The sequence below is a fragment of the Scophthalmus maximus genome, chromosome 6 (assembly GCF_022379125.1).
Source record: "Scophthalmus maximus strain ysfricsl-2021 chromosome 6, ASM2237912v1, whole genome shotgun sequence".
Classification (NCBI taxonomy): domain Eukaryota; kingdom Metazoa; phylum Chordata; class Actinopteri; order Pleuronectiformes; family Scophthalmidae; genus Scophthalmus; species Scophthalmus maximus.
Genome location: NC_061520.1, coordinates 25,534,438 through 25,558,130, shown reverse-complemented (window position 1 = coordinate 25,558,130; position 23,693 = coordinate 25,534,438). Strand labels below are relative to the sequence as shown.

The 23,693-nt window shown below is 43.3% G+C and overlaps 1 protein-coding gene across 1 annotated transcript in view; it reads right to left on the bottom strand.

The window, feature by feature from the left end:
* Window positions 1–22,660, bottom strand: part of cdk18 (cyclin dependent kinase 18) — a 43,515-nt gene extending 20,855 nt beyond the window's left edge. Inside the window, exons 1-2 of the mRNA XM_035632630.2 lie at window positions 22,342–22,660; window positions 3,305–3,440 (exon numbers count right to left, since the gene is read on the bottom strand). Of these exons, the coding sequence (XP_035488523.1) occupies window positions 3,305–3,422 (118 nt within the window). The 5' untranslated portion in view covers window positions 3,423–3,440; window positions 22,342–22,660. The remainder of the gene's footprint in view (window positions 1–3,304; window positions 3,441–22,341) is intronic.
* Between the last annotated feature and the right edge of the window lie 1,033 nt (window positions 22,661–23,693).

Sequence of the window (23,693 nt, the reverse complement as noted above, 5' to 3'; positions counted from 1 at the left end):
ACCCAGACATATTATGAGAGAAATTACATAGCAGACAAAAATGAGGAAAATTCGCATTGGCTTGTGGTATACTGTATATCATAGGACCTAACAATCATCTGATTATGTATCTTGGATAGTGACTGATTCATTTTGTGATAACATTTCATAAGAGTCAACACATTTTCAAAGTTATTAGAGGAATAGTTCAACGTTAAAAATGTTGACATCTGCGACCTCACAACTAAATTTGACTAAATCCTACACAGAGGTCATTTAAACCGCACAACCGATCAGACTGTGAACCCTTGTCTCTGGTGACAGTTGTGTACTTCCTTTGCCCTCTGATCAACCCAACCAACTCTTTAATTATTCAGAAAAATGCTGAAAAGACATTATGCAATTCGACGACTGACAAATGTCTGGCAAAATGCAAAAAGAGACGTTTCGTACATATTCCTCAATGTGTCACATCATCCCTTCAACATACACTGCACCGAGTTTGATCGACACTGGTCCTATAATTAAAAAAATTGGGAATATTCAGATAATATTGTTTTATTCAAACAGCACTACGTGCTGTGTATAACAGCGGGGGCATGACATAATCCCTCGGCGTCACAGAGGAGGCAGGGAGTAAGGTACAAATGAGAGATGAACGTGAAACACTTATACACTAGGAGTATAAACATCAAACCCCCGCTGGGATGGGTCAACCTCTGTGTATCGCTGTGTCTTCTTTTGTTGTTCACCTCCTTTTGTGTATCTACTTCCTCTGTCTGTCTGTCTGATTGTGTCCGTCTGTGTGGTTACCTCTCTCCTGACCTTCCGGGGCACACGGTGATGCAGGCAGATGTACTCTGGGGGGGATTTGAAACACATATCCAGCTGCTCCCCTCTGTCAGGCAATAACAGCCTCACTGATCTGCACTCTGTGTTTCACACGGGAGGCAGAAGCTTGAGATAGAAACTGATGACTCGACTCGAATGGCAGTGCGATGATCAAACCACATTATCTCCATTTCTTTTACATTGATTTTGCACGTTTAAAGGGGCAGTAAGTGATTTTGGGGAGAGCTTGTTTCTCTCTTCGTTGTCAATGTGATTTTACTGCCCGTGACCTCGGGTATGGGAGACCAACGGGGGCCCAAACCTCGGAGTTGCAGCGCCACCCGCTAGCATGTCTCTTAAGGTGTCGACTGAGTGAAGTTTACAAACTGCACTCGCAGTAATGCGCGGTGCATTTCCCGCCGCAAACCAAACAATCTGAAGATATAAGCAACAATGCACAGCGATGATGAGGAGTAGGATGAAAGTCTGAGGATCTGTATTATAAATGTGCATACGGCAGGTGCTCACATTAAGGTTTTTCCATCTCTGTAGTCAAGCAGAGACATTTGAATTACTAATTCTGCATGTATTTCCTTACTTTGCCTCACCTACCCCTACCTAACCCACCATAATCCTCGCTTTCCCTCGGCCGCACGCTGATCCTCTGTGACCGAGCGCCAGGTCGTGGTACCAGTCGTAGCCGGAAAAAACCCTGGCTAATCTGTGAAGGTCTGCTACAGACACGGAAGGAAGGAAGGCTTTCTGTATTTGGTATTAAAACCCAGAATGAGATTGCAGTGTGCTCTATTATTAGACACGACCTATTCACTTGCACAGAGACCAAAAGACACCCGGATGTGGTGGAGCTCAGGGTGCACTTTGAATGTGCTTAATTAACCAGATTATACATGGGTTATTTATTCAGCCACTATGCCCACTCAGAAACTCCAATCCCTGATATTTGTTTTCCGGATTTTGTGCAAGCGGCTACAAGCTGTGAACACAACATCAATTCATAACTTTTGAAGTTGATATGGTGAACTTTTTGCAAACATTTATTCATTTATTTTTTGGCTCATTTACACATTAATCATTTACAGAGCAACATGAAAGTTCATTCGGAGATTTGGGCCGGACAGATAAACAGTGAGCTGAAACTTGCACTCTGTCAATTTTTCATTGAATAAATTCTTATAATGAAAATATCAGTTATTTTATAGTTGCACTCACTGATTTTGTTGCATTACTCTATTTTGAAAAGCACAGTGTCCCTTTAAATTATCTTTGGACTACGCACAGTGCAAATCCAACGCCAGTGTAAGAAGAAGTGTTTTGGGTATTTAGCTGGGGGGGAAATATGGATGTGGAGTTTAGGGTAATGGATGGACATATCATAGCATATATGAATTTAATGCCAAGGACAAGGTATTTCATGCAATGTAAACCTACAACTTATTTAGGTCATTTTAACTATGACCACTTTTTTTGACCTATTGTTAAGTTTGCACACCATGTAGATACAGAGTAACATTAGCATTTATTGCAGGGTCTTTCTGACCATCCAACAAGTGTGAGGGCTCCAGCATGATACATGCAGCGACCTGAACACAAATCTTTTTCTTCACCGGCTGTCCACAAAAATGTTTTTTGTAATGTTTTGCTGTAATGCTCTCTGACACTGTAGTGGGCGCAGTGAAGCAGGCTACAGTCGAACACATGGCTGCTTAAAGAGTTTTTTTTGTGGAAACAACTTCTGTATGTCACTGTTGTACAGTGCATCTGCTGGATTGTGTTGCTTTCATGTTCTTCCAGTCCAGAAATATTGGAGATCTGATAATATCGTCGTTGTGTTTGGAAGGAGGTGAAAAACAAGATGGCGGCGCGGTCAGACACAGCGGCCCAGCGCTCATCCTGTTTTTGCAGTTATTGCTTACATGTTGTATGTTTTCACCTAGACATCATCTAGATGCTGTGCCCAGTTAGCATGGCCACAGAAACCAGGTCTCATATAACAAGAGGCACATGCAGGTTTCATTTGCCACAAGAAGCATGTAGCCAGTTGAAGTTCAATATTCGCTTCCCTTCTAGCTCCGCTGTGTTACCCGCCTACTCCACCTAGGAAATATCTGGTTGGGATGTAGCTGTTAAATGCTCCACTATATTCCCCTGCTTTTTGAAAGGGGCTCAGATTTGTTTCACAGCTGAGGGACACTGCAGAGTCGAGTGATAATTGACTGTGTGTTCATCGCTATGACTGATTCATTCACATTCCACATATTTACACAATCCACTGTTAAAGTGGACATTTTGTGACATATTATGCAAAAAACACTTATTCAGTGTTTGTGCACGTAAATGTGTGTATCCGTGGAGCCTTGGATATGGATGGATGATGGATCTTGATCTTGATTATGATTATGATTATGATTATGATTATGTATAGGTGCCACATGTGGCTGGCTGACATCACATGAGGAGAAATAGGGGTTCTTACCCTGAATGTGCCTAATGTTGAGCTGGTTGATCTGCTCAGTGAATTCGTTCTCCTCAATGGTCTCAGTGCGAGGGACAGACAGAGAGAAACGCCTCTTAAAGTTCTTCATCTTGTTCATGGTGCTGGGGAGCAGGCTCTGGGGATGAGAAAGACAGAGAGAGAATGACTTTTACCAACAATATATACAATCGATCCTCCAGTCCAAAGATATGTCCAATACATGCAGAACGTCAGCACATTCTTTGTTTCCTTTCTAAAAGAAAAGTTTAACCGTCCAATGCTTGCTCAATAAGGCCATGTCAAACAAAGTACAGAGAAAGGAAGACATTTTCAATGCAAAAAAAATAAAATAATCCATCAAAAGATCTTATAATGTACAGAATAAAGTACAGCCTCAACCACGGAAAGTACAGTGTGAACACTCCTTGCCAGCAGGGCATGTGGTCTAGTTTGATGGATCTTCATGTACAGCGTCTCCAATGACAGTCTCCTGTCACCTGATAATGAGGCAAAATACAGCAGGGATGCAGTAAACTCTCTTCCTCGGTAGGTTACACAACCACAGCCAGACCCACTAGTTAGTTATTACTTTCCTGATTTTTTATTTTTCACTTTTTTATTCTCTTCCCTTTTCCCTGGCCTGTGTGCCGCAGATACTGGTGTCATGGGGTCTCCAGCCATTCCTTTAGTGTCATGGATGTGTTCCTGTGCTTCTGCTCATTATTATTAAAAGACTAACACATGTCTGTGGTGGGTTCATTTATAGCAAGACTCCCCACTGTTATTTTTAGGCCCTAATAGACCATCATGATATTACTGTCAGAGGAACCTCGGTGTATTGTCAGATTACACTGCCCGCTGCAGGCGAGACGGCTGCCTGAGTTAATGCAAATAAATGCGCACACATTTACTAAAAATACCTCGTACCTACTGGTCATTGTTAAAAGGGGAAAAACAGTCCGCCATGTAATCTCTAGATTAATTTAATTTGCCTTGGATGCGCACAAACTGATTGCCTTATTAGTCAAAGGGCATTATAAACAATAAAATAAAATCTTAAACATAAGATTCCAACATTTGCTGCATATTAAATCATGATTACACTCAAATCCTCAGTTTTGAGGCAGGTCACACTGAGCTTGTTGGGCGAGTTTCAAAGTTGAGAGAATATCGACCGACCAGTCGACCAGGAGACTACAGCCCAACTGATTGCATCCAGATCTAACCTAATAATAATCTAATAATCAAATCCAACTATCCCCGTGCTCCACACCATAATACAACTGCAGAGTCTTCACAGTACATTGGTTTAAATGTGCAGCTTATCTCTGGTTGTTGTAAACAGAAGATATCCATGTAACATCATTGTGAAGGCTATAGAACAAACTAGAATGTCAAAAAAAAAAAAAATCATCAGGACAGAGACACGAGGAGTTATTTTTGTGCTTTACGCTGCTCAGTCATAAGTGGTGGGTGGAAAAGGTTCAGTGCCCCAATGAGGAAAGGATTAGCTGTTCCCTTGCTGCTGTTTACGCAGATATCCGGAGGACCGGAGAGAGATTCTATGTATTCTAAAACAAGACAAACATTTGCAATTTTTAACAGTTGGATGAGCATTTAGAGTTTCCGTGCGGACACGTCGAATAATGGAAAAAATGCACCAACTTGTTGCCCTATTATCAGAGGATAATAAATTGGTGTGCCTAATTATCCTGTGTGGCTTGAACACCTATTAAAGCCTGAATCGACATAGACGGAGTTGAGCCAGTTTCCTGTATGCACCCCATTCCTCTAACGTGTGGATTTGTGCTAATGTAAGACATCTGGAAAATATATATATCTGGTATATTTTCATACACGCTGATGTTAGTTCTAAAATATCCCCAATCAAGGGGCTATAGTTGATAGATGACTATCAAACTGTGGCACATGGTAGAAAAGGTCTAGGAATGCGAGAATAAGTGCCACATATATGTTTACCTCGAGCCAGTAAGTTTGTGATTTCTGTTGCTTTATTTCGACACAGTGAAAATGTCCATACTGTACAACATTCATCATGAGACTTTAATGATCGTGAAATGCCATTAATGTACAAATCCAATTATGCACCCTAATTAGAAGTGCCACATCTCAAATTTTATTTCAGTCGATTTGGATTAATGATGATAAGAATTGGCCAGTTTAATTAGGTTTCCAAGTTGCATGGGTTAAAAAGTAATGGGACGTTTATTATCTGTGTGAGATCTCGCACGTGGCTCCGAGTTGAATGACAGTCGCCAGTTCGATTGCGACACACTGGTTTTTCAGTATGAGGAGTGAAGAGGTGGCCATGCACGTGAAGAAGATGACGAAGCAAAGATATATCAGAGAGAAAATCTCGAGCAAAAAACCTAGTAGACAGAGGGCCAGATGTAAGTTGTGTAATGTGATGTACGTTGTGTGGATGAGCAGATAATCCTTAGCATGGTGAAGAATAACCCTTTGTGACTACACAGATGTTTCCTTGTCTTGACCCGAAACACTGTTGTTCGTGGTTCTGTTGTGACTCATGGATGTTTGGCCGCAGGTGGAACGGACAGGCTGACTTTTATTGAAGATTGCTCTGCTGTCGAAAGCAACAGGAGGAATTCAGAGGTAGACGGTAATATTTTTGTGCTCATATTCAGCTAAAAGCAACAGAAGTCACTAAACGACGGTTTGTCTTCAAGCTGGAAAATGACTCGAAACCAAAGAGCTTTCTAGGGTGAGGGGATAAAATATCCTCAGTCTGAGCAAGCGGCACTCCCATTTGGTGAAGACCAGACCAAACACAGGGGGACGTCACAACAAGCAGGAGGTGAAGGAGGCTGCGGTGAAGCTCTGGGAAAGAATCTACTTGTCTGCTGAGGTTTGTGGGTTGAAGACTTCAAGGCTGTGATTTCCCCCCACAATTCTAAATAAGATGATCTTATCTGTCTAGGTACTTTTGAACTCCTAAACTTTGGGCAATGTGTCCTTAAAGGTCTTATCCCCCCAAACAGTTCTTCGACAATGACGTGAACATACTCACATAAAAGCTGATACTTACTTGGCACTTATATATCATTTAATTTCAAATTGAATATGCTGTAGCTCGGAGACTGAGGAACAGAGAAAATGTGCAACTGTCCAAACACTACATACGCAGTCTGAACAGTATAAAGGTGTAAGATATGCAAAAGAAAAGGAGCTTGGGAGTTAAGAGAAAGCAACAAAGGCTTTCTCAGAACAAGAGTTGTGTGGGTGGCAGCCATAAATTGAACAATGAGTGGAGGAGAGGAGGCGGCACAAGAAGCAACAGTAAGTAATCCCCAGATCAGAGAGGGGAAAGGGGGGGATTTCTAATTACGAAAAGGGGAAGCCTTTAGAAACTTTAGAGACTTTAGAGCTAAGGCCCTTGGCCCAGTCGTACCGTCATTATCTTCCTCATCACAGTGTAAAAAGTAAATTTCTATTTCAATTCGATTTCGGGGTGGGGATCTTCCTCGGCCAGCTTGGGAGGGGAGAGGCTGGTGGAGAGGGGGAGGGCGGGCACAGAGTGATATGAGTTTTCCTCCAGCTCGCTGTGGATATTCTGACAGTAATACTAATACTGTGTGATAGAATCTGCTGCAATGAACATTAAAAACAACAGAAGTCAATAACAGACATTAAAAAAAGCCTTTTTTTGTTGACTGGGAGACAAAATACACAATATCAGAGAAACCGGCGTGTTTAGGAAGCGTGTAAAATACAATAAAAAAGCTTTAAGATACAAAGCAGATAGAGAGGTTGAAATGGAGGAGAAAATAGGCTATTGAGAGAAATCAATACCATGGCTGGCTGAAGGACTGATGTGTTTGTGGTCGTGGCTGATGTTTTTCCCCGAGAGAATGAGTTCTTTGAGGCGCTCTTTGAGGAGGCAGACTTCCCCTGTGTCTCAGCGGGGTCGATCTGTACTGTAGGCCTGCACTGTTGATTCGGAGTGCCTGCAGGGCTCTTCAGACAAAAGTTCAATTCAACGGGAAAGAGTACACTGTCAATGACACGGTGTTCTAAAAAAAAAGAGGGGGAATCGACTCAAGCTAATTGGGGTTGGTGTTAATAAAAAAACAACAACAGTACAAAGATCTCTTTCTGTCACAAGCTGTTTAACATCACCGCATCCTCAGGTTGCTCCGTTGTTATCCTTTTTTTAAGGAGGAGGACGTGTTTATTACTTCTGTCCCTGCATCTCGTAATTGATGCTGTACAATAGCTTATCTTTAGTGTTGTCACCAATGACTGTAGTTGGATGATATGACAGGTCCCTAAAATTGAAGCCAAAACATCTGGATCGCCCCCTGGTGGCTGACTACAGTATAGGTTACAAGCCCAGTCTTCTCCATGTTAGCAAATGCGACAAAAGTCAAAGTACACGTCAAACTCGTTTTTAGGCGCTTTTTATCACTGGTGTGTGGTCAAGAGTTAATATTTCTGATAAGTTTGGTTTTAAGCAGTTATTTGATACTATGGTAAAAGGACATCACTAATTATAGATGCATCTAGAATATTTAGACTCTATTTTTGTATGGAAAAGACAAGTCGTCCATCTTTATATACAGCAAATTGGTGTCACTTAAATAAGTGAAGTGACTTGATTCTGTTTCCGATTGTTTCAGAGGATCCTTTTCATCACTATTCACGCTATATCCACATCTGTACCCTAATTGACTTTCCTTTCGGTAAAGTTACCTAAACTAGACCTAACTAATTTTCTCGTAAAGTTGAGCCAAACCCTTGCCAAATACACGCAGAAAGAGATTACAGTAAGGCTTGTAACCTGTGAACGAAAAACATTAGCTCCCAGGACATAAAAATGTCAATGGTTTAACTGTATATGTCTCCTCTTGTGTTGATTTTCTAAATGAGACAAACAAAATTATAATCAAAGATACAGTAGGTAATGAACAAACATGATCTATTTGAATCAATAATACACAAAGTGTTGTTTTGTTCTTCTACATATTGAATACATCATTTCAAGTATTTACAGCATCGGTCCACGGTTAGACAAACTCTTGATAAATGGGGATGATTTAGTTCTGTGGCCACTCTAGACCCCCTCTCCCTAGAAGTGGGCGTCCAGCTAAAATTTATCCAAGGGCAAAACGAAGAATGATCAGTGAGGGGAAGCCCAGTATAACAGCTCAAGGCTTAAAGGAATCATGGGAGCTGGTTGACATCTCTGCAAATGAGTCTATCACATTGCTTATCATGGTGCACCGTTGCATAAAGCATGGTCCTCATGGCAGGACACCACAGAGGAAACCACTGCTCTTTAAAGAAAAACAATCACTGTGCACCGTCAGTTCACCAGTGAACATCTTGACATTCAACTACATCACTTGGAAAATGTTTGATGGATTGATGCATTTGAAGTAGAATTTTTTTGGGAAGAACTTACCGAAAATGTAAGTTTGTCTTTTTGGATGCACAAATATTTTACACTGTACCTTGTGCAACACTGTCACAGCCAATTCTTAATTGTCAGTGTCTTCTAGTACCCTTAAGCTTTGAGCTTAACGCTGACACCAACAAGTCATGTTGGCTGCTATTAGCATGTAAAATAATTACCATAGTCGCCATTTTAGAATGTTAGTATTATCACCAAACACAATCACAGCACAGGCTGATAGCAGCATCATTAGTTTGGCAGGTATTTGGTCACAAATCCAATTATTGGTCCGACTGAACTCTTGACCTGATTATGGCCGAAACTCAAAGGTTCTTACAAAAACAAAAGAGTGTTCTTTCGATAGAAGTGTGTCCAATCGAGAAAAAGTCAGGGGATCAAAGTTCACTCTGGAACAAAGGGATTGACTGAACCTCCAAAAAACATCCTTAAAGCCACCATTTTCACCAATTTCAAAGGCAACAATAACCGGGTTTAGATTTTAAAGGAACTGGTATTTACGTGTTTGTAATTTTTGTGCAGCTTGAATTCACAGGGACTTGTGGTTGTTGGTAGAGGTATGCACTCTGAGTGCCATTCAAGTTTTAAGTTTATTTTATTTGGAATTTTTTGCCTTCACCTAGATAGACATAGGGAAGGAGAGACGGGAAACAGGATTAGAGAATAGGGTAGGGACACACAGTAAATGGTCTGGCCGCTCATGACCCAGGAAGCTGCTCCTCAAGGAATGTGGACCCAGGTGGCATGTGCCCAAACAATTTGCCCATCAGGTCACCCCATGCATCGCTTGCTCTAAACAAACGTCCATTTCCCAGAGACTGCGCTGGATTAGCCCCTGAATATAGCACAATACAGTATGACGCATTTTCACAAGTCATATGCTTGTTTCATAAAATATAATACGGTTATGTGGTTGAACAAAACGGTCCGGAATACGTCGCATTCGCGTTGAATTTTCAGCGCTGCCGGAAACCAGAAATGGAATCAGTGATCTTTATAAAAAGGAAGGGAGATCTTTGCACTAAACATTAAAGGGCTCATATAATGCCCCCTTTTACACAAGTTACATTGGTTTCAGGTGTGTGAACTACATGTCTTTGCCATTCGCGACCGAACGCCGGCAGCCGCGACCGAACACCGGCAGCCGGGAGCCGCGACCGACCGCCGGGAGCCGCGACCGACCGCCGGGAGCTGCGAGCGACCGCCGGCAGCCGCGACCGAACGCCGGCAGCCGCGAGGTCCGCCGGCAGCCGCGAGAAAATTATGGCGTAGACACGATCTGTTTTTCCGCACTTCAAGGGGGGAGGTGGTGTTGCTCAGGTTGGGGGCGTGGTCGCCCCAGTAGCAGGAGTCAACTTACGTCACTTGACGCCCGGGCTGTGAATGGCTCGTTTACAGACTGTCTGCACGATCAACCCAAACCACGAATCAACGACTCATTGTTTTCTTTTCATTCTCCGTGGGCTGGCAGACACCCCAGATAACCAAATATACGTGGAGGCAGGATGAAAAGGTGCCTGGAGCATAATATGGCCCCTTTAAGACGAACAAGGAGAATGAAAGATAAGTATCCTTGCACTTCGCTGACACACTTGAAGTTTCTCTGAGTTAAAGCTTCTGTGAAATGTCTGAAATGTTTTTTAAAAATATGTCAGGTGTTTGCAGTGTCTCACCCAGGAGAGATAATGCACACCCAATTTCACACCTCATCTCTTTTTTACACCCCTCTTTGTTACAGCTTTTTCGGCATGATATTCTTTTCCTGTCGTCCAAACGTTTCATCTCTTCTCTCCTTGCCTCAATTGAGAATCTGAAGTGTTTCTTTTCTAAACTGGATATTGAAAAATGCAGTGGCCCCGATTCAGATTGGGAGCATGTGCTTATTCACTCTGCTTGTTTATTTGCTCTCCTAAAACAACTTAATTGATTGTGTCGTTACTAACAGTTCCAAGTTCCGATATTGCAATGGACAGTGTGTGTGTGTGTGTGTGTAGGACTGGCGGTGTGCTTCATTTATCCTCTAAACAACAGACTTCTGTTTGGAGAAGGGTACAGTTTAACGTTCTGGATCTTTGCAGCCAATCAGGGTTTTATCTGTGAGCAACACACACACACAGCTCTGGGTTGAGGTGCCAGCAAATATCAGTTTGTCCATAACTGTGATCCTCCCTGGACACAAACACACTTCACCTGTTGCCACGGCGCCCACTCTCCTCTTTGATCTCTGTTTGTCTTTCACAGCCCCCATCCCCCATCTCATGCATCTTCATGAGGGTTTATGTCTTTTCTACGCTGTTCCAATGTAACAACCCTCTAAAAATATCATCAGTGGACGGTGGGCAATTCATATATGAGCAAACGTACAAATGGAATCACAAAGTCATTTGATGTTTTCACTGGAATTAAACAGACTCCCAACACTGAATAATGAAACTGTGGACAGGCTTAATTCATACAACAGAGCTGAAGCAAGGAATTTTTTTTTCCCTTGTCAATAAATAATCGTAGACCAGAGTCAAAATGATTCTTGGAATAGCAAAAACCCCAAAAAACCCCACTGTGGCTGCATAACAAGCCAGGTCACTGAGGGCATGTCCTCTGTATAATTCGGGGAAGTTGAGAGTTTTAGATAGATGGTCATAACAGGTAAATTGATCATTTGTTGTTTTTTCAAAGCCCTAAATGAATCTGTGTGTACCTGTCGAGGACCAAAGGTGAAGGTAGCAAGACAAGGATAATAGTGCAGCAAAACCATGTTAGTTCCCTGTGCTCTGACAGTCAACCTTTCTTTTAACCATGGCCAGGATTATATCTGAACATGAGCCAAGCAGTCTTTTAAACCAAAACTTAACTTAAGTATCAGCAAACATTCCAGTGAATCATTTAAGTAAAGATCATTTGGAACAGTTTTGGTAGGCCCCAACAACATGCCTAGTCCAACCACACTGCATGTCTAGTGTTGACCTTCAGCCAAGGTTGGCAGCAAAGATAGTAAAGCCTTGTCATAAATGAGATATCAGATACCTCTCTGGCATAATAAGCACCCTAGTGTATAGTCCATATACTGAGCATAGCGAGTGAGGCCGAGGACTGGTGACCGTCAGAGCCACTGTCCAGGATGAAACAACCACTATCCAGGAACGCATCAGGAAGATGGCCCCCGAAGATGAGCTGCAAAGTGAATACCTCAGGCAGCAGAAACACGAGTTACAGATGAGGAGGATGAACCATCATGGACGGACAAGTCCGGATAGAGGAGGTGGCTGATATCAAGAAATCCTACCAGTGGCTGGAAAAGCCTGGACTGAAAGACAGCACAGAAGCACTAATCATGGCAGCACAATATCAGTAGAGGCAGGGGTCTACCACATCAGGGAGGACCCCAGGTACAGGCTGTGCAAAGATGCTCCTGAGACAGTCCAGCACATAAATGCAGGGTGCAAGATGCAGGCAGGAAAAGCATACATGGTATGCCGTAACCAAGTGGCAGGAATAGTGTTACAGGAACATCTGCACTGAATATGGGATGGAAGTCCCACGGTCAGAATGGAAGTCCAAGGTGATTAACAATGACAGAGCTAAAATCCTTTGGGACGTCAAGATACACACTGACAAACTGGTGATGGCTTACCGACCAGGCATCGGGTTGATCGACAAACAACAGAAGAAGGCAGTGTTGATTGATGTGGCAATCCCGCAACTAACGGTTTGTTTTGACGGGAAGCTAACACTTGCGCCATTCCAGGCAGGACTTGGAGACTGTGTACAAGATGTCAATGATGATAAATCCAACATTGAATGACTTTTATGATAATTTTTATCCCATTTACCAAGACATAAAAGGTTACTGATGTTGTTAGCGGACTTCTAGCCGTCCATCTTGGATACACTGACCAATCAGAGGCTTTGTTACAGACTTGTACCAATCAGACGCCGTGTTGTCGACTGGTCGAAAAAAACAAAGATTTTACACTGAAAACAGAACCTCTCACTCCTTCTGTTTACTCCTACTACTACTACTACTACTGACACTCCTCTGTATCACTGCAGACAGGATCTGCTTTGCGGAAGTGACTTTTTGGGTTGAAAAATCACATTGACTTATTTGAAGAAAAATGTACATAACTTTTGATTTGCATTAGTAAGAATGTTTTGGGTTGTTTTATCTCATAGCCAAGGCTTCAAAGAACAAATTTCAAGAGGGAAAAATCTTCATCATTGTTGTTTGGTGTGTCATTTTAATGAATGTCTGTGAGATTCATTTTCCATTAGTTTTTTCTTTTTTCTTTATGGTCATATAACTATGTATACAGTCATGTTCTATAACTGAAGCATACATATTCTGATAGCCTAGGTTGTCCTGAAAAGAAAAAAGATGGATATAACTTGACTGTACATTTCAGGGTTGAGGCTTGACAAGCATTATTGCACAAGGTGATGCAAAATTGGAAAAAATGGCTCATGGTTCCGAGGGTGTTAAGACTATACATCCATACAATGTTTTTTGAAGGACAAGCTGCGTAGCATTCCTCCATTATGGACTCTCCAGCTCTTCATTCTCTCAAAAGGTCATCACTGTAAAAACATGACCTGCCCCGTGCAAACAAAACATTGTACTTTTGGCCAATGGCCAAATCCACCGGAGCAGCTCAGTGGGGTTAAGGGGGGCTGTGTGTGACTCAGCAATACGCTGGTCGAGGGACCCTAAATGAATATACACGACTCCCCTCGTGTGAATTCATTTAGAATGGGGCCAGCTGATGGAAAAGATGCAGGGCTAGTTTAGATGGGCTTCAAGATTGTCTAAAGGTCAGCGGGCACAGCCATCAGAAAAGATGACATACATTTTACAATCCATCTACATATTAAGGCAGACTGCATATGCATGGAGGTACACAACAGTGACTCACGCTGGGGGATGAGTGCACACTTGCACACAAGCACATGCTCAGATTCAAAACCTCAAGCAAATATTTTCTGACTCTCTCTTTCACATTTTTTCCCTCCACCCAGTTTGTCGAGATGGAATGAATGAATGAATGAATGAATGATTGAATGAATGAATGAATGGCCCCGAAAAAGCATCTCTGGCACAGTGTCAGGACAGACCACTAGCCAGGTAACAGGGGGACCACAGCTTAATCCGTATGCTGTGTTGGTCCAGTGAAACCTGGCATGGCAGCTTCCTGAGACTGACAGCCGCACAGGCTGCCAGCACAAGCTGTGATCTCACCGAGGGTCAGGGGGGAGGGGGCAGCGACACAGTCAGCGAAACAAAATGAAAGAAAGGTGATCTGCAGAGCACAGACTGCCATTTGGAGATGCACCAGTCGAGACGAGATCAGAAACAGGGGGAGGACATGAAAGAGAAGCCTATCCGTCTGTCGGACCATGTAACTTTACTCAGTTCAATTTTTAGATCAAAAAAGCCAGACAGAAAATTGGAAATCTGAATGTTTTTTTAAATTTAGACAAATCTAACAATTGGACTGTTGAGGCTTAAGATGATGATTTAGTATAACTGTGTCGTTAGACAAGTATTCCCACATCATTAAAGGATGGGTCACTTTTGCAGCGTAAATGCTGAGTGTTTGTTGCAGAGCAGTGACTGAAGCAACGTGCTATAGAGATGCGAGGCTCTGCAAAGGAGCAGCTGTGCATTCAGGGGGCGGGATGACCACTCCATCACTACAGGAGAGGGCACACAGACTTGAATGCATCAGCTCGGGTCATACACCAAGTATGATGCAGGAGCATCTAATGTTACACAGAAACATTCATAACATCATAACTCCTCCTGACTCACACACACAGTATGTCTGTGTGTGAGTCAGGAGGCCAGAGAGCAGACTTCTCGGCTAATCAACTTTACAGAGTCTCACTTCTACAATGTGACTATGTGTTGTTTCACTTTTATTTCAATCTGTCGAATGTAGCAGGTTGGCCACTCAGACGTTGGCTGTGTCCGAAATCACCCCCTAACTCCTGTTGAAATAACACTGCGCATCCGCACTCGGGGGCATTATTCTAATATGGCCGCCATCAATGCTGCCGACAACCCTGGTGAATGCTGCTGATCCAGCGAGGCGCTCGAAGCCAGTGCCGATTCTCTCAAGCTCCTCCTGTGGTGCAAAGTAAATGACCCTGTTCTTGAGACTGATGATTTTGTTAGCAACCCTGTGAAGATGTCATACACCGTGTAGCGTGGGACGCTAAATGCTCGTGACATGAACACGGTAAGACGTTGCGCTTGCCAGCCGAAACAAAAACACCAGAACCTCTAGGCCTGGACCCCAGCCATGGTCAGATGGAGAGTTTAGAAGAGCTGAGCAACTGTGCGTCCGGAGAGGCGGAAGTCAGGTCGTAGGTCACTTTGACCATCAAAATACAGGGCCAAGACAGGAACTTGGTCGTTCAGTACACAGTACCGAGTTACTTGGCCATGCAAAAAAACAGAAATATTGATATTGTGAATGAATATGAATAAGAGCAACAATCCAATAAAGTTTACATGTGAAAACAAGACTGTGCCTTGTCCAAGTTTCGCCAGGAGGGGGTGTAGTCTGACGACAACTCAGTGGATGGATGTATATATTTAAATATAATTTCTTTAAAATAATAAAAAATGTACATCAGCTTCATCCTTTCACTTACAATTTGACGAAGTCTTGCTAGTCTCGCAGCAGCAACACGTCCAGCCGTCTCTCTCTTCTCGCTCTATTTCGCCAATTTTTTGTCAAAAACCTTTGAATAATGTAGAAAATACACACGGACGAGTTGATACTCGCGGGCATTTTATCGACACAAGCCCGAGCGGTTTTGGGGGTGTTTCGATTGATGTTCGTAGTTTGTTTTTTGTTTATTTTAACAGGAAGGAGAAATGTGATATGTGGCGCTAAACTATAAAACCGGCCGGCGTCGTCCTAGTTACGTCATAATCCTGCGACAAAAACATAATTACCATCACGACTCAAGTAGTGTCCGAAATCGTAGCTGGTGAGTGCCTTATATAGCCCACTACCGCGAATTCCCTTCATAGTGAGTAGGGGGTAGTGAATGAGTAGGTGATTTCGGACACAGCCACAGTGATGGTTTGGCCGTGTGCTCAGATCTTTCCGATTTTCAATTTTCAATATCTTCAATTTTTCCAAGCATACACAAATGGAAAGATTAGAAGAACAACACCAAAATCGTACTCACATATACATTAATCTGATGAACGATTTTATAAAATTGTATACCATTTTCCAATTTTCATTTATTTGATTGTAAATAAAATAAAGTAAATTAATTGATAATAATAATCAATGACTATTAATATTTAATTCATATAACAAGCGTGATGGACCTGTGTTATTAGTGTAAGTGTGTCTGACTGGTCATATGCTCTGAAACTGACCTTGGGCCTGGGGCTACATCACTGTATGCTCCAGTAGCTCATATAGACTGAACAGAGAAAAAGCACAAACGTCCTTTGGAGATAAATGGTGGTGTTAGTGCTGTTTCAGAGAAACCAGAGTGGCTATAATCCAATTTTAGCAGCCATTACTCAGCCAGGTTCTAACAACAATATGACACATACTGTATAATGGAGTCACAAGTACTGAAGTGTTCGAGGAAATCCAATGCAATGCTAACTCATATAAACAGCGCCTGGATTCATATATAGTCATTGCGAACTATGCTGTTGAACAGGTCATCTCCCATCAGCTGTTTCTAGGTAACAGTAAGTCCCACGGTTGTTTGAGTTGTAGGAACCTGAGTTTTGGTTTCACCCCAGTTCAGTTCAGCAGTTCAAACAGAAAGCTATATCACATTAAGGTCCAGAGTAGGATGTGTAAACTGTAAAGTCACTTTTTCCCTTAGACCGCAAAAGATTTTTTTATTTAAAAACACATTTATTAGGTAAGCTTTAAAGCCCCAGTAAAATCCAAAGCAAATGCCACTCATTCTGGACCGTTTTGTGCAACCGTATTCAACACGACGTAGCAAACATGGAGACTTACACGGAAGTCGGGTCCACCTCATGTTACTATATTTAACTCATTCAAAGTTGACAAAAAATACATTGGTGCTTTGTTGCAGGTGATTGTATGAACACATAGTTATGGACAATATATGACATTTCTGTGAATAGGTTCTTCTAAATATTACACACACTGTAGGCTTTAAGCAAAGGACGTATTTCTATCAGTCATTTGAAAGCAGTCGTTTGCGTCATTCGACAGGATTATATTACAGGACAATTTGCTCAAACTGAAGGAGCCATAAAACCAGAGAATTTGCTTCACGTCTGATCATATTTGTTTCTGGTCCATTCCACGATCGCAGTCAGATTACAGTCACATGAACTCCAAACAGAGCTTGAAGAGAGACGGTCTTGTTGCCTTTAAACAACACTGTCTGACTCAAGAGGAAGTTGGGAATAAACTAAAGCAAATTTTGAGCTCCTCCTCCTTCAGCACACGCTGCAATGGGAACCAGCTTCCTCCTGAACTCGTGTCGATTGAAGAGCGTGAGACTTTGCTTTAACTCCGTCTGCGACAGCAGGGATTGTCAGTTTAGACCATTAATGAAGCAACTTTGAGCTGGTGCTATACTCAGAGATCCGGTGTTCTCTTGCCGGACATCTCTACGTTACAAAAGGCGTGTGGTTGGAAATATGATGTCACATTCTCATCTCTTCTTTTTGCTGGGCTGAAGCCGCAATAAATTGACCCTTTGTTTCCTCCCATCCCGTCTTCTCTTGGAGTCGGGCTTCACTAGACAACAATCGCTGCCTTATTTTGCTCTGTGTTATGGCTCGTATCACACTCCCCATCTCCCTGACTGACTCACTTGTATTTTCCTTCACTTTGTTCATCCCTCATTGTCCTCGAGGCCTCACCAAACTCGCATCTTCTCAGACCTCTCTTTCTCGGAAGACCTTAGGAGAAGTGCTCCATAATGAGGGCAACGCTCGCAGCAAAACGGCCAACGGTGTTTTGAGGACCACAATCAACCCCTCTGTCCTCCTCTCTGTTGCCGTCCGCATGTCACCCTCTGCCCCTGTGCAAACAGTAGGCCTACTGTATCTAGGGGCTGTGAGCGAATAACAAGCACCACTGGGGTCAACAGCAGAGTGACCTGTTGTAACACAGGTTATCAAGATTTGTGCAACAGGCCACTCGTGTCGTTAGGGCAGTTTTGTTTGGACACTCATACAGTAGAACTAGGATTATATTAATTCCTGTGACTGACATTTTTGCTTGGTGCAAGGAAGAAAATGGCAACGCAAGAACTTTGTGGCTTAACACTTTGTTAGTGTTTGACACATATTCAACAGTATGTTGCCGCGTACACAATTGTATAGATAGTTTCATGTGAGTGGGTGTGGGTGGCTATGCCACCAAGCAGATGTGAGCGAAACTTGTTCAGGACGTCGCATATTGACTCGATCAGGGTAATTAAGAATTAAAGTTTGTTTTCACTGTCAAATATTGATAATGTCTCGACTCTTCCAATCTACTAAAACACACGTCAACACACTCACATGCACCAAGTGATGATGTCCGAGTGACATCAGGGCGCCGATGGTGAGATGTGTTGCCCATGAAATTTGAGGCCCTTCTGAAATCAAGATTTTGGCCTGCTGATGATTTAGCACAATTAACTCTGGGGACAAGAAAAGCAAGGTTGGGAGAACAGAAGAACAAACAGGTTGAGTTGGGAACTGACAAGATAAAAAGGGGGATTTTTCTTTGAAGGAGATGGCAGTGACACGCGCGGGTATCATCCCCAGACACGCTTCAGTCTAATGGACGCCTGTTTGTTGTGACTGGAGGCACGAAATAACTGTAGCCAGACCAAAAGGGCACACTGTAAAAATAGATCGGGGGACTTCCTGGCGACAGGGAGCCAGAACTTTCTGGGCCGCGCACTTACAAAAAAACGTGCAAGACACCACGCCTTAATGAGGGGTTGTTTTTTTCACAGCTATATCACTACCTGCCAACACTGACACGATATATATTGCAGCAGCCATTTTACAGCTTTAGTGGCATCCATGCAATTGTTCATTATCCCCGCTCAGGGGCAATCTGTCTCCCTCATTGTGGAAGAGACAGTCCCAGACGGTTCTCATAGAAAAGCTTACGGACACAGCCATGCACTGCTCTGTAGTCAGAGTAGGGAAAAGGGCAGTCATCAAAAGTATTTTCAATTGTAAAAATGAAAAAAAACAAAAACAAACAGGAGATATGAGTCCAGGGGTGAAGACGAAATGGTAGATTTGGAGCATATATGCCCGGTTAACAAGCCCACCTCTGCAAAACAAAACAAACCACGACCATTAAATTAGTTCCAGATGGGTTAATTGTGCTTTTTAAAAATTGAAATGGCATGACAGTGCATGCGTCAGTGTTTCAGACCTTTCCATCCGTCAGATTACTTCATGTCAAATCGTTTGTGTGTGTGTGTGTGTGTGATTATTCGGATGTGTGGGCTGTTGAGACTTTTCCCTCAGGTTTTGGCTCGTGGACGTACTCCTGACAGGGGGCTGCTCTGACTCACAGACCCGGACGTCACACCACTCGCACACACCAAACACATACATGTCCGTAGGTAGCTCCTTCCTGTCAGCGAGCGAGGCGGAGGTCTAATAAGCGATCGCAGCTGCAGCACCAGACGTACAACTCGGGAGAACTAGGCCCGCAATTATGCGTGAAGTGCCTGAACATCGCTGAGCACGGCTGTTTAAAAATGTGAACACGCTGGCCACCCTTCCGCCCAGACAAACAAATCCTGGCACCCATACAGCGTCTCCCCACCAGACAGATCATTTGTGTTGATCCCGTGTTCCCTGGAAGCAACACAGTTCTACAGTATATGCAGCGTTTGGCTGCTTCAGATGTGCCGCACTTGCCACTTGCCGTCTTTGCAGTGACAGAGCCATCATATCTAATGTTAGGGATCTATGCGCCGTTTGGGAAACAGGCTCCAGCACTAGAAGCTACACAGCGTTTCAGATTGTGGAGACAATTTCTTTTATTATTCCACATTAAATTTGTGCCTGCACCTCTGATGTTTGATCACAGGGGCCAGTAATGCAAACCGCCTCCCATTTGGTGTGTTTGACCAAATGGTTGCACATGTTTGTTCATCTGTGAGCGGCGTTTAGTGCTGCTATTGTCGAATACGTTTGGCGCTGTCTTCACATTGCCACGGCTGAGTGGGCCCGCGGCCGTGTGACGAATCAGGGACTCGGTAATAAGCTGCTTATGTAAACATTACTATTGTGCCTCAGCTGCAGCATGCTAAGGCAGAAAGGTCACCACTATGTACTCAAAATTACGGTCATATTCTCAGAGCCAAGGAGCTTACTGTTCAAATAAACGGCACTATTACCACGCGAGGCAGGTACACGGAGACTCTGCGGACTGTGCTAACGTTACGTGTGATTACCGATATAATCCATTCATCTTGTGTTTTATTAATCATAGATGTAGCCCAAAGTCATTACACTGTAATTAAAACATAAATTCTCTGAAGCCCTGACCTCCCACTTATGTCTAGCCATCATTTAAGCACAGCGTGCACAGTATTGAGTTCACATGGTAATGATGGCACAATTACCATTTCATATTGGGTATTGCTGATTCTTTTTGACCCAATTGGTCACTGATTTAAAACAGAAGCAGCTTTCTCATTTTGTTTCTGACAGTGTTGGTCCTGAATCTTTTTTTTTTTTTTTTTTTGATAACACAAAATAATAGTTATTATGTCCAAGTGTGTTGGATTTTAGTGGCATCTGGTGGGGAGGTCACAGATTGCAGTACTGAATACCCCCCCTGCAAGGGTGGAGGAGAACCTACGGTGGCCTTCAGGTAGCGTCCAAACAATAAAGGCCCTCTCTAGAGCCAGGGTCTGTCCATTCTGGGCTACTGTAGAAATGGCGGACCACACCTGTTTATTTGCAATAACCGCTTTTACTGTTGGGTTTTAAGGAGCTAAGAATGCACCCTGCTGGGACGAGACGCTGCAGCCGCTCCACCAGCTTGCAGTGTAGCTCCTGGCTGCCACACGCACACATTTTCTTGGTTGTAGAAACTGTAACAAAACCCAATTTCCCCTGTGGACCAATAAAGTATTTCTGATCATTCTGAATATTATATTATTATTAATATATATTATATCCCCTAAAGCCTACACAATGGACCTTTAACTCATTATATGGCCCTCAATGGCCTGTAGATTACTACCGTCGACAGTAGGCGAGTTTAGTAAAGCATGCTTGACACTCGACTGCCGCTTGAATCAGGGCAGATAGGACACACCGTTCCATTCAGTCATTGCACCTTTGCTCTTTGTGTTTTTGATACTGGAAAGTCCAGAAAACAATTGGCAGCACCTTGCGGACATTTGACGAAATGGAATTCATACAAAGCTCAGTGCACACTGTTTCAGCATGGTGAGAAAGCTGCGGCGCAACACACCATGCCTACTTTTGGTTGCCATGTCATCATCTGCTGTTCTGCACTACGTTTAACAGATGGTCACCGTCACCATGTGATTATCAAGTATGCATTGGCATGACGTTTAATTTAAAATACACCTGCATGCTGTTTCATTGAAATACTATGTCTAATGTGATATTGTGATGCACTTGAGGAACATTAAATACAATTAAGATAATGCTATAAGTAACATATTTATTCAGCATCCGTTGTGTGTGATCAACTTGCAAACCTTCAGACAAATGTGTAACTTCACATTTCCACATCTCATATTTTTGTGAATGCATTAAAGCAGCCTTCGCTCTGAATGATTCAGCAACACATGGTGAATGATACGCAATGATACGGAAAAGGGAACCAGTTTTGTGTGTGCACACTGCCAATGCACACACACACACACACACACACACGCACACACACTTACACCTGCTGGCCCTTTATGGGTAAACAGTGCGGTGTGTGCAGTGGTTATGGCTGGCCTTGTGTGTATTTGAGTGGCCCTTGGAGCTCAACTACTGTTCCAGAGTCAGTTTACATATCAGTACTAATGCATGAGGCCGATCAGAGCACAGGGAGGTGGGTGAGTAGGTGGGAGGATGGGTGAGTGCAGGGGTTTCACATGTCCTGATGTTTTTATTTGAATTGGTTGAACTCAAAACGGAGGCAACAGTTATGGACATTTGAAGCTTTCTTCCCTCATATCAGCACCGATTGTACTTACATTACGTGACGGCCGACAATGTTAAGAATAAAGAGGGGAAATAATCTTCATTTTGTGTGTGGCGCATATATTCTCCATTTTGTTATGCCGTTTACATCAGTCTGATCAAAGGAACTGTCCTTTAACCTTAGAAATCGATTACATTAAGATCACCATTAGATCCACCTCGAGAAGAGAGTAAAGTAACTAATGTGGCCAATTAGAAGACCCCAGTGGGCTAATGAAAGACAGGAACACATTTCTTGTACACGCAGTTCAGCGACACACAGTTCTCCGTCTCTATTCCTATCCCGACCTCTGACCCACGCTGTAAGGTTGATAGGTCTCAATGAAAAATGTGAGTGGATGTGGCTGCAGCCGAGCTACTTACGGAGGAGCAGAGGTCATCGACACGCACACACGGGAAGGGGTGGATCGGGAGGAGAGGGGGGAGCCGACTCCTGCCTCCGGGCTCAGGGTTTTCCTCGCCTCCCCAGGTGTCACTCACACAGAGGTAAATCCAAAAGATGCAGGCAGCCCTATCACAGGGATGGACAGACGGCGCTGCAGGGAGACGGGGCAAATGGTCCCGACCTGTCCGACAGCTCAGGCTTTCCACCCTCCCTTCCTCCGTCCTCCACGCCGAGCACAGCGAGCCGCTTCACTGGCCGAATAGCAGGAAAGATTCAATAGAGAGACAGTGGAGACAGCTCAGGAGAGGAGAAATTGTTGCTCAGAAGGGTTTTATAATCAGCCCCTGGCTCCACCCCCACCAGTCACCATCTTTGGCCCTCCCCCGTTGGTATGGCAACAGCCAATCACCGCCCGGCATGGCACGAGCCTCCTCCTCTCAGTTCTCTTTCACCTCCTCCTCCTCCTCAGTCAGCCCCTGGTGCGGACAGGGTAGTCACACACCAACGTGAGCCATGGAGGCATGTCTGTGCATCTGTGTCTGTGAATTGAAAATAGTTTTTTGTGTGTGTATGAGTCTGAATGCATGGCACTGCATGTGCATTTGTCTGCAATGTGCACATGTTTGCACGTTTATTCGTACAGGACACCATGTGTTTGCATGACTGAGTGACGCGTGTGTTAATGTGGGTTCATAAAAATACACATCTGTGTCTTTGTGTATGTAGGATGGACGTGTTCTGTTCTTGTGACTGTATTTTCTGTGGCTGTGTGCGCGTGTACGTCTGTGTTTCCTTGAATTAGCAGTGCCACATTTCTCCATCAGCTGTACATTTGAATCTGGAATTCATTTGTACGGAGGTTCAGGTGACAGAGAAAAAATGTGTCATCCCCACAGATTCCTAATCAGTACCTACGGTTTTGTAAGCACGTACCCATGATTTTGCAATCTGTACCCAGTTTTGTAATCCGTATCCATGATTTTGTGATCTGTACCCACAGTTGCGTTATCCGTACCCATGATTTTGCGATCGGTACCGACAGTTTTGTAATCTGTACCCATGGTTTTGTTATCTATACCCACGGTTTTGTTATCCATACCCATGATTTTGCAATGTGTACCCACGGTTTAGTAATCCGTACCCACGGTTTTGTAAACCGTACCCATGATTTTGCAATCCGTACCCAGTTTTGTTATGAATACCCATGTTTTTGCAAAATGTAACCAGAAGAGTCCGCAGTTTGGGATTTTAGCACTTAATTTTTTTAATGGAAACAAGGTGAAGCCTGCCCACTCCTGAAGTGCATGCAACAGTTAATACCTTGTAAGGA